The following is a 12,496-nucleotide window of genomic DNA, read 5'->3' as shown; positions in this document are numbered from 1 at the left end:
TCAGCTCCTGAACTCTCTGAAGACCTGTTCTGCCTGTTTTCCCCAAGAACACTGTTTGATTTGTGTTCTTCGCCCTGAACTCCTTTGACACTACACTAAGTTGCTTCAGTCATGTCCGACTGTGATCCCGTGGACTGTAGCCTGCCAGGCTCCTCTGTCCATGGGATTCTCCAGGCAAGAATACTGGAGTGGGTAGGCACTCCCTTCTTCAGGGGATCTTCCTGACGTAGGGATCAAACCTGGGTCTCCCACATTGCAGGCAGATTCTTCACCATCTGAGCCACCAGAGAAATCCTTCAGGGGGTATTGAAAATTAGCCGCTGCAGCAGTACATGATTTAATTCTTATAGAGGCAGAGGGCAAGAGCCAATGGCAAGTGCCAATTTGTAGTCGACAATATCTTAGTTCAATTCACTGTATTTCTGATAAGACATCTAAGAATATAAGCAGCTCCTTGCAGGAAGCAACTCTCTGCAAGAGAGCTTTTGCCTTGTCACTTTAGCAAAGCTATATTTTAACTAACCTTTACACCAGATGATCCCATGCTTAACCACCACCCCAAGCATACCTTTCAAAACTGTTGAATTTCTTACCTTGACTGCTGTAGATTGATGTATGACTTTTACTGGGGGACCCTGTGCATTTGCACCTGGATCATAGGGCCATATAGTTAGCAGTCCATCACTACAGCCACTGGAAAGCAGCCTGCCACCAGGCGCCCACTTCACACCACACACAGCTTGTTTGTGTTGAAGAGTTCCAACATGGTGTTGGGCTACCCGAACGTCGTGATGGTAAACACGGCCCAGTCTCGATCCACTGCCAAGAGGTAAAGGGGCAGGTTAGGACAGAGAACTTGAGCCCTACTGCTGTATAAGCATAACATGAAATACTGTTCATACGCTTGAAAAACCCCTTAGGATAGATTCAAAACATAGACATTTCTTGACTTAATAAGGATGGAGTATTCTTCTCACAAGTTAAGTAGATTTGTCTGACAGTTTCAAATCTGGATATTAAAAATATATCCTTTGATAGATATCTCCAGTGGCTTTAATATGATACAGACAGACATGGAAAAAATAAATTTAGAAGATTATCATATTTTCCCAGATAGTAGTTTATGTATTGGACACAGGAAATATTACTTTTCTGGAATTCAATACTTCATATTATCTCAATGAAATGGTGCATATACCATATATATGTTAGACATAGAAATGTACTATTTCCTTTTTCTATTAATCTGCAGATCTACTTGTTCATTCTACTATCATCTAAAAAGATTATAAAACTATCTGCAAGTCACAACAAACTGCAATATGATTCAAAATCACTGGATCCAAATTTGGATCCAAATGATGATAAAGGTCCTATCACTCAAAGATAATGAGTGATACTGATAATTTCTGCACTAGTTTTCCCCAAGGAGAAAATAAATAAGTGCCTACAATTATTTCTTGAAATTTCTCAAAGTCCAGTGTCAGATTTTTAAAAAACTACTTAGGCTCAGCCCTGAATAGCATTCTGATGAACTGTATAGACTCTGTAGCCAGAACACTTGGTTCAAAGCCTGACTCTTCCCCTTATGCTAACCACGTGACTTAAGGCTGCTGTCTCAGTTTACTCCTCAAAAAAAGAGGATGTGGGGGATATAAACCACTTTGTAGTATTGTTGCAGGGATTAAAACACAGTTATACACAACAAGTATTAGCACAGTTCCTGGCACAGAGTACTCCAAACATTTTGAAAGTGAAGTCGCTTACTCGTGTCCAACTCTTTGCAAACCCATAGGCTGCAGCCTACCAAGCTCCTCCATCCATGGGATTTTCCAGGCAAGAGTACTGGAGTGGGTTGCCATTTCCTTCTCCAGAGGATCTTCCCAATCCAGAGATCAAACCCAGGTCTCCCGCATTACAGGCAGACGCTTTAGCTGCTATTATTTTAAGAAAATATTTTGCTCATATTCCTCATGGATAATGAAACTAAACTTACACAGTGTAGATTGTAAAAGGAACCCAAGTATAGAATTGATTTGGCTGCAACAACGCCTCAGGGTAAGTATTTATTCCTTTACAAGGGCATTTTGCGTAAGTAGTTTTAAGTTAAGCGACTTAGCAGCAGCAGCAGCAGTTTTAAGTTTGGCTATAATCACAAAGTTTTGAAATCTCAATTTACATCTGAGCTACTGAAAGAAATTATAGAAGGCTCTGAGTTTTATTTAAGAAATACCGTATGAAGCTGAATGACTTATTAAATAAATATTTAGACTGATTATGTAGGCTCACAGGGACAAGTCATTTAACTTTTCTAGTCAAAAAGAAGCAGTTAGACAACTAAATCAGTAGTTCTCAAAAGTGAGGAAGCATCAACATCACTTGCGAAATTAGAAATGCATATTATCAGCCCAACATCAGACCTACAGGATCTCAAATTCTCAGAGAAAGGGCAGCAATCTGGGTTTTGAGGAGCATTCCAGGCCATTCTGACACAGGGTCAAGTTTGAGAATCACTGAACTGGTTATTCTATGAGGTTCCTTCCAGCTCTAACCTCTGTGGGTTTGTGAATTGGAATTATGCCCCCAGAAAGCTTAACATATTTCACATTAGTGATACTGACAGCAATAAATACTGATTTCAACAAAATATCCCTCTAGCAAGTACATAGAGCAAATTTCAGCTTCAACAGAGTTTTACATTTTACTTTAACAATCATTTCACCTGTGATTTTGAACCTCACAATCCCAGTACGAGTACACGCTGCAGACACAGAGCCACCATGGTACACGTGGCCACTGGACCACTTATAGCATCAGAAGGTCTGAACAGCTGACAGTTATGGTAGGATCATGACTGTTACTAATCATGTCTGTTTGGTTTTACTTTGGTTTCAAATTTTATAGCTCTGTTCACCTGTAATCAATTGGTGATGCAAACATAATCGGTTCCAATAAGATGCTTCTCACCTGCTGAGGATATAGTGATTCCAGCTTAGAGCCCCAACTACTGACAAATGGCCAAGCATATTTCTCAGTCGCTTTTTAGTGACCACATCCCATAACTGAAAAAAAATGAAAAAGCATGATTAATTAGCATTTTCACAACCCACAATCTTCTCAAAGGGCTAATAGGCAGTTAGTCTTGATACAGCCAGCCCTCGTGCTAAGTGAAAGTTCAGCACCTCTAACCCTAAAGCAGTTTTCAATGCTGTCTGCATATTTGGATCATCTAGGGAGCAGAGTTTGGGTGCTAGACATTCTGATTCAATGGTGGGAGTAAGATCCTGGGCATTCGGCATTTATTTTAAAGTTTCTTAGGTGAATTCAGTCAACTGCAAAAGGTTGAGAATCACTATTTGACACTTCTAGTTCCTTCAAACTATGGGAATTCCAAAGCTGGAAATCCACCTACAGTTAACAACAAATAAAATTTGAGTGCCTACACAATTTCTAGGGTCAGGAATTCCATTTACTGCCAAGAGACTCCTTTCCTGCCAGCTAAAAATGATATTCTAACCCATATTAAGAATGAAAACTTTGGCATAAGAAGAAATCATGACATGACCCTCATAGGCCATTACAGAGATGAAAAAACAGTAGAGCCATCTGTGGCCCTCCAAAGTCATTGGGCACCCAAGCAATATTGTTTATCTGTTGCTAATAAACAATAATAATAATACATGAGAAATTAGATAGATTGATGAAACTTGCTAAGCTTCCATTTTAGAGAGCCTATTAGAAAAAAATTCACTACTTTTAAGTAACTCTACTTCTGATTTTGGCTTTAGGTAAGAAAGGAGGACTGGAAGGCTATCTATTTCAGTTTTAGGACTTATCTTCAAAGTTCTAAAAACTGGGGATCTCATAAGCCCAACTTTAGTTTGAGAGAAAAAAGTGAGGGGATAAAAGGAAATGTGACACAAAGAAAGATTGTGTGAAAAAACAAAGCAGAGTATGCCTACATCCTCATTAAATAGCATTCAGGGAAGACCCCAGAATGGCATATCCTCTTACGCCCCATAGCTTCAAGTACCACATCTACTATAAGTTTCTTTATTTTATTAAATAGTCAATCTGTTATTAAAAGTCAATCTTAGGGACTTCCCTGGTGGTCCAGTGGTCAAGACTTTGCCTTCCAATGCAGAAGGTATGGGCTTGATCCCTGGTCAGGGGGCTAAGATCCTACATGCCTTGCAGCCAAAGAAACAGAACATAAAACAGAAGCAATGCTGTACCAAATTCAATAAAGATTTTTAAAATGGTCCATATAAAAAAAAAAGCTTTAAAAAAGTCAACCTTGGTTATCCCGCCACTATAGAGAACACGCTGTGAGACAGAAACGCTGCCCAGTACTTGTATTTCTCCCTCGCTGGTACCAACGGCCAGGCAGGTCCCCTCTGTCATCCAGGACACAGAAGACACGTATTTACAAGGGAGACTGAAGTACATATTTTCAATTCTGTTGTGATTATCCCCATTCCAGATGTATACAGAAGATCCAAGGGCTATGGCAATAAGATTTTGAAAATTCCAGTCCAGGATATTCAGATCTATAAGGGAGCATTTCAGATTGGGGTGATTATACAGCCAAATAAAATTATTTTCAAATAAACAACTTTACTTATAGGTAGAGGAGAAAGATTAATGATTTCCCCACAGTCAGCTGAAAAACAGAATCATGGATCCAATCAGATCATTAGAAGTTCAAAAATGAAAGCTGGAATAGAATCTTATATCAAGATACACAATAACACTTGTATCAAGATAAGCAATAATGTTTATCATTTATGCTCATATATATTTATTTAGAGGCATTTAAAAACTTGTCAGTTTCATCTACCATTATAAGTAATACATGGATTTCATCTAACAGATCATTAAAGTTTAAAAGCACATAATTCTTATGGAAACATCCTTGGACCTAGAATATACAGATGAGAGTTGCCACCATCATTTCTAATCAAAAGACAACCTAACTACAGTAAATCTAGAAGAGGTGATCTCTGGCTTATTTATGATACCTGGAAGTTCTTAGTATTCTCTATCTTACACTCTAAGAATTACATGAGTGCTCAGAGAAACCGTATTTGTATGACCACATACTAAGCCATATCTGATCTTATTTCTTATAAGACAGAAACTCCTATCCTGATTGACACACATCAGTATGAAACTATGAAGCTCACCAGTTCCACCAGAGCAGTCTAAGCTCCCTATAGCTCATCCCTCCCACCGATGCAAACTACAAACTCTAAACAAAATTTGAAAAACAAACAAACACCTGAGAACTCTGGAAAATAAGCAAAAGCAGGTAAATCAAGTTAAGGAAGTGAAAACTTGGGGAGGCAATCCACCCAGGGGGGAGTTTTCCACTTTTCTCCTTACACAGCTTTACACTGATGGTGGGGGGGAGGCCAATCATAGAATAGCAGCAGCAGTTCAAACTCCAATAGAAAGCCTACCTTGTTTCTGGTCAAAGAAATCAGAGAAAGGAGCTCAAGGTGGCCAAAGTATGAGGAGAAAGCCTGGGAAGGGAGAGGACCACAGAAAGGCATCCTCTAATTGTGAGTGTATGAACCCACACACACCTCAGCCTAACTTGAAAGTGTGTAAGTACAAGGAAAAGTTGTATTATCCAATCTAAAAAACATGGAGGAAAAATTTTTTGAAGAAATGGACAGAACCTTAGGGATTGGTGGAATAATATCCACAGATTTAAAAGTGAAAGTGAAGTCGTTCAGTCGTGTCCCACTCTTTGCAACCCCATGGACTGTAGCCTGCCAGGCTCCTCCATCCATGGGATTTTCTAGGCAAGAATACTGGAGTGGGGTGCCATTGCCTTCTCTAGGAGATCTTCCTGACCCAGGGATTGAACCCATGTTTCCTACATTGTAGGCAGACAACAACATATCTAATGTATATGTAACTGGAGTCAGGTCTTGGAAATAAGAGAACAAGGTTTCAAATGAGTGCTCACCAGAAACCATAGAGGCCAAAAGTCAGTGCAACACCTTTAAAATGCTGAAAATATATCTGGCAAGCCAGAATTCTGTATCAAGCAAATATTTCACAATAAGGGTAAGAGAAGCCTTCAATAAGAGACCTGATCTGCGAATACTAACAGAAGGTTTTTGACTGAAAGTAAGTTATATAAGAGGGACATTTGGCTCTTTGGGAATGGAGGGGAATGTTATAATTGGTAAATATTTGGGAAAATAAAAGGACCATTTTTCCCTCACACAAATATGTATGGATTTTTAAACTAAAACTTTTAACAATGGTGAAGTTGTCAATGCACATAGATTTAAAACATAGACAACTAAAGTAATTCTCCAAAAAAAGCTGAGAGTTGGGGAAACACATGACTGCAAGATTTTTACATATTGTGTAAAATATGCAGCAGTAATTCTAGGTAGACTGAGAAAATTTAGACTGCATTGCAGTCCCTAAAGCAATAACTAAAAACATAATACAAGGAGATATAGCCAGAAAGCCAACAGATCAACTAACGTAGAAGTCAGAAAGAAAAGATGTCCAAGGAATGAGATTTGGTGCACTTTGAAATTTAAGAGGCCAAGAGACAGAAGAGGAGGGCAATCAGCAAAAGAAAAACAAAAAGACCAAGAAAGAGTTAACAGAAAACTAGGAGGCAAACAAAGACAATGGGATATCAAGGAGAAGTGAGTGACCAATTGTCTCAACTGTGGTTGACAGAGTTATGTAAATGAGCTCCAAAAAGTGATTGTTAGATTTAGCAGTGAAGAATTTTGGGTGATGTTACAAAGAGCAGTTTCAATGGAATGGGGAGATTTAAGAACTGACTAGCAAGGCTTAAAAACAAAATGGGAGAGAAAATAACAAACTGTGAATTATGGACATCTTTTGACAGTTTTCCGCTGTCAAAGGGAGACAAAAGGGGTAATGGCCTGAAGGGGAAGAGGGGGAAAAAAGGTTTTTGTTTGTTTTTTAATATGAGTGGTGTGCTTTTTAAACATCTCTTGAAATGAATTCTTCAGTTTTCATTAGTCATGGCAATAAATTCTCTTAGAGAAGAAGGTATAGGAGAAGAATGATGGGGGAACTGTTCCCTTTAATGATTTTATGTTTTTCCTGCTTATTCCTCTCTATGAACGTGCCCTAGAACCAAACCTCATCCCTCTGCTCTTTCTCCCTCACCAGAAGAGCTCACCCTAGCTGTCAGCTTCAAACATAGTCATCTGACCTATACTCCAGCCTTTCCTCTCTTTCACCAACCTCATTTATAATGATTTCCCAGAAACTCTTAAATGTCTCACTGTTCCCTTAAATGTAATACTGCAAGAAAAGTCTTCCCTCCTCATACCATTTTTCCTGCTAACTTGTCTTTTCAGTGACACCATCCTTCTCCTGCTTCAAAACTTGGAATAATCTTAAATTTATCCCTCATCCCATATATTTTTCCTCATGCAGAGAAAACAGTCCCTTACATTTTGTTAACTCTCCTACTAAATGCATTCTGCATACTCTGCCATGAATTTTCCTTTGATGTTTCACCTAGTTGAGAATTTGCACCACAAATCTAAAAATCTGCTTCAGACTTTGAAATTTCTCTATAATCTGCATCCACCCGCTATTCCCCACTCCCTAAAGTATCCTCCTCATTGCCACTGATTATTATTAATTACCAACGTCCTGCTTTTGTTCATGTTGCTAACATTGCTGAAAATGCTCTGTCTTCTCTTTTCCACTCCTCCAAGCCTACCCATCTTTTTAAGACACATCTCAAGTCTTAGTAGCTCCACAAAGTCTTTCCAGACAACTACAAAGATCACCAAACTATATACAGTCTTACAGCTTGTTATACCCCACAATGTATTATTTATACTTTACACTGGCATGTTGGTAGCAGTTCAGTGTGGGTTAGTCTCATTTTCCCAACCAGATCACAAGCTAGAGACATAAGAAGAAACTAGGGACAAACAGCCTATACAGTTGTTTGACTGGTAAGATTTATCCGTGTTTAAAATATAAGCATAAGAGTAGGTCATCATCTATATAGTTCATTCTATTACAGTAAAACAAAATGTGTGCCTCTTGTGCCCCACCAAGACAAACAATGCCTATTCCTGAATATGAAAATTCTACAATGAAAAACTCACGATAGTAAACATATTTGGATGGTACACCATTAAAGCATGAGGCACAAGGCCATTTGCTTCTTCCAGAATCAAATTTCAAGTTTATGCTACAGCACGGGATACATTCTGTCATTTCAGTGTTTTAATTCATGAGCTAAACAATAACATACAATAGTCATTTGGAAGTCCTGTAAGATGAATCTTCACCTCTGGTTGGAGTATAGAATAGTTTGTATCACTGAATCTTTGGAAGTATCCATCTCTGACTCCATCTCTGCAGCCTGCAAGAAACAAACAGTTCTGCACTATAATCCTGAAAACAAAATATTAATCCTTGCAAGTATTAAGAGATATTGGAGTGAACAAGAACGTGGTCATCATGATAAAACTGAATTACAAGCTGCAGGGGGAGGAAAGGAAGAAACAGACTTCAGTATTTATTTAAACACTTTAAAAAAAATATTCAATGACATTTCTAATAAAAAGCACATGAGTACCAGACCTAAATGTAATGACAGAGCTTGTGGGGAGCACACAGAGACACTACATCATGCTTTGAATATTTGTTCTGTCACTTGAGATTTTAAGACCAAAGTAATGGTCATGTATCCATGTGTCTATAATATCAAAAATTCTCTAATAGACCTAAGCTCTGCTCTGAGTCTTTGTCAATAAAACTGTTGATTCATTGATTTTACTCTTTTTCTCACCGTACCACAGCATGCAGAGTTACTTTAGGCTAGTGTTACCCATGACTATGTGAATTTAAGGTTATATCTTGTACTCAGTTTTACTTCTCATCAAAAGACCCCACTAAGTCTAAACCACAAGCCACTGTCTTTTCATCTTTCCAACCACCTGGCTTGCATCAAACTGAGAATGACATGATCAACAGGAAATGAGCCCACCCAGGTGACTTGTGGTCCCTATGACCACATAGCTTCTGATAAATGAAAGAGAGCTTCACAATGCCACACCAAGAAGCCACATAGTTACTCATAGACTCAGTGCTAACTATGAAAACCTGCAGTTGTGAGAATTACAAGGTTACTAGAAATATATACCCAAGCACTGCCAATAATGGTTCAAAAAAATCAAGTACAAACTGTTAGTTACAAAATAAATAAATCATGAAACTCTAATGTACAGCATGTTGAAAGTGCTTAAAAAGTAGATCTTAAAAGTTATCATCACAAGAAAAAAATTCTGTCACTATATCTGGTGACAGTTGTAAACTAGATTTATTGTGGTGATCATTTGTAATATATACAAATATATCATTAATGCTGCATACCTGAAGCTAATATAACATTCTATATTTTTTTTAAAGTAATACCCAAAGAACCAACAAAAAACTTCTGGAACTAATGGGTGATTATAAAAAGATATAAGATTAATATACAAAAGTCAATTACTTTCCTATATACTAGCAACAAGCTACTGGAACTTTAAAAGCACAATACCATTTACATAAGTCCCCCCAAATTAAATACTTAAATATAAATCCAACAAAATATGTACAAGGTCTGTATAAGGGAAAACTACAAAACACTAATCAAAAAAAAGCTAAATAAATGAAGAGGTATTTCATGTACATGGATAACAAGACTAAATATTATTAACATTAGCTCTTCCCACCTTGATTTATAGATACTATGCTCTACAAGTTAAAATCCTAGCAAGTTACTGTGTAAACATTGCCAAGCTGGTTGTAAAGTGTATGTGGAAAAAAGTCAACACAATCTGACTTTAAGACTCACTAAAAAGCTACAGTAATCAAGGCATCACTGATTCAATGGACATGAACTTGGGCAAACCCCAGGAGATGATGAGGAACAGGGAAGCCTGGTATGCTGCAGTCCATGGGGTCATGAAGAGTTGGACACGACCTGGCGACTGAATAACAGCAAAAAAGATAGTGTAGTATTTGCAAAACAACAAATATATCCGTGGAAGAGAATAGAGATCCCACAAATAGACCCACAAAAATAGAGTCAACTGATCTCTGACGAAGGAGGAAAGGCAATAAAATCGAGAAAATTAGTTTTTTCAACAAATGGTGTTGGAAAAACCGAATATCCACAGACAATCTGGAAAAAAATAACTGAATCACTTTGCTGTACACCTGAAACTAACATAAAGTTGGAAGTCAACTATGCCTCAATTTTTAAAAAAATGTATCTAAACACAGACCTATTGGGGGAGAATGGATACATGTATATCCATATGTATCACTGAGTTCCTTGTGGTCCACCTGATACTATCACAACACTGTTAATCAACTGTATGCCAATACAAAATAAAAAGTTAAAAAAAAAAAACCACAGAACTCAAAAATTAACTCAAAATGGATTGTAGACCTAAAAGTAAAACACAAAGCTATAAAATTCCTAGAAAGTAATACAGGAAAAAATCTAGATCTCCTCAGTTTTGGAAATGACGTTTTTTCTTTTGCCATGCTGCACAGCTTACAGGATCTTAGGTCCCCAACCAGGGATTGAACTCAGGTCCATGGCAGTGCAAGTGCTGAGTCCTACCCACTGGACTACCAGGGAATTCTCTGGCAGTGACTTTTTAAATATAATACGAAAAGCATGATCCATGAAGGAAATCACTGATATGCTGGATTTCATTAAAATTAGAAACTTCTGCTCTCCACAAGACATGCCTAAAGAGTGAGAAGATAAACCACAGACTGAGAAAAATATTTGCAAAAGACATATGTGATAAAGGACTCTTACCCAAAATATACAAAGAAACTCTTAAACCTCAACAACAACAAAACAAAAATTTCAATTTAAAAATGGGCAAAATAGCTGAACACCTCACCAAGAAAGACGGTAAATAAGCATAAGAAAAGATGTTCAACATCTTTTTCATTATATTTCATTAGAGAATTGCAAGTTAAAACAATGAGATACCACTACACATCTGTTAGAACAGCCAAAATCTGAAACACTGACCACCACCAAATTCTGGCAAGGATGTGGAACAACAGGAGCTTTTATTCATTGCTGGTGGGAATGCAAAATGATACAGCCACTTTGGAAGATAGTTGGGCAGTTTCATATGAAACTAAATATGCTCTTATCATATAATCCAGCAACTGCACACTTTGATATTTACTCAAGTGAGTAGAAAGCTTATGTCGACAGAGAAACCTTTACACAGATATTTATAGCAGCTTTATTCATAATTGCCAAAACTTGGAAGCAACCAAGATGTCTTCAAATAGGTGAATGCATAAATAAACTGTGGTACATCCAGACAATAGAATATCATTTAGTGCTAGAAAGAAATGAGCTGTCAAGCCATAAGAAGACAAGGAGGAAGCTTAAATGCATACTACTAAGTGAAAGAATCCTATATGAAAAGGCTACATACTGTATGATTCCAACTAAATGACATTCTAGGAAAAGTAAAACTATGGAAACAGCGAAAAGTTTGCCAGGGTTAGAGGAAGAGAGAGAGATGAATAGGTGAAGTATAAAAGATTTTTAGAACAGTAAGTCTCTTCTATCTGCTGTTATAATGGTGGATACGTATCATTACACATTTGTCAAAATCCATAGAATATACACCACCAAGAGTGAGCCCTAGTGTAAACGATGGACTTTGGATGATAATAATAGTGTCAATGAGGTTCATCAATGATAACAAATGTACTAATCCAGTGTGGGATGGTGATAGTGGGGAAAGCTGTGCATATGTTAGGGCAAGTATATACAAGAACCCTGTTATTTTATGTTCAATTTTGCTGTGAATTCAAAACTTCTCTAAAAAAATAGGATGGATAGAGAGATTAATACACACATACATACACAGAGGTAGATAGATCTCCTAGGATATCAAAATAATAAAGGTATATTCTCTCTGCTTTTATAGAATGTAGGTGGTACAAGTGGTAAAGAATACACCTGCAATGCAAGAGACCCACGTTCGATCCTTGGGTCAGGAAGATCCTCTGGAGAAGGGAATGGCTACCCACTCCAGTATTCTTGCCTGGAGAATCCCATGGACAGAGGAGCCTGGTGGGCTACAGTTGAAGAGGTCACAAAGAGTTGGACACGACTGGGCAAATAAGCACACGCATCATATCATATTTCTATTCTACGTCAAATATTCAGCATGTTACAGAAACACGAACTTGTTACTGATCAGATCAGAAGAAAGTGGGAGAGCTATGGTAAGACATGGCCCCAGATATTCTGCTTTTAAGAAAACACAATTATAAGGAAAAGAATAAAGAAGGAAAGGATATGATTCACTCATTCTTCCAACTGTATATTCCCAAACCACCCAAAAGAATATTCAGCCAGCCTTCAACTTTTGTGCCTATTTTTATGATCTAACTGTTTGTCCCCTTTGTACTGCTGGGA

The 12,496-nt window shown here is 37.7% G+C and overlaps 1 protein-coding gene across 1 annotated transcript in view; it reads right to left on the bottom strand.

Annotated features, from left to right (window-relative positions):
* CDC20B (cell division cycle 20B) overlaps positions 1–12,496 on the bottom strand; it is a 68,141-nt gene that overhangs the window by 15,182 nt on the left and 40,463 nt on the right. Inside the window, exons 6-9 of the mRNA XM_025270529.3 lie at positions 8,288–8,398; positions 4,297–4,550; positions 2,968–3,062; positions 594–819 (exon numbers count right to left, since the gene is read on the bottom strand). Of these exons, the coding sequence (XP_025126314.3) occupies positions 594–819; positions 2,968–3,062; positions 4,297–4,550; positions 8,288–8,398 (686 nt within the window). The remainder of the gene's footprint in view (positions 1–593; positions 820–2,967; positions 3,063–4,296; positions 4,551–8,287; positions 8,399–12,496) is intronic.

The sequence above is a fragment of the Bubalus bubalis genome, chromosome 19 (genome assembly GCF_019923935.1).
Source record: "Bubalus bubalis isolate 160015118507 breed Murrah chromosome 19, NDDB_SH_1, whole genome shotgun sequence".
Taxonomy (NCBI): domain Eukaryota; kingdom Metazoa; phylum Chordata; class Mammalia; order Artiodactyla; family Bovidae; genus Bubalus; species Bubalus bubalis.
Note: the sequence above shows the minus strand (reverse complement) of the source record. Positions and strands in the feature narration are given on the sequence as shown.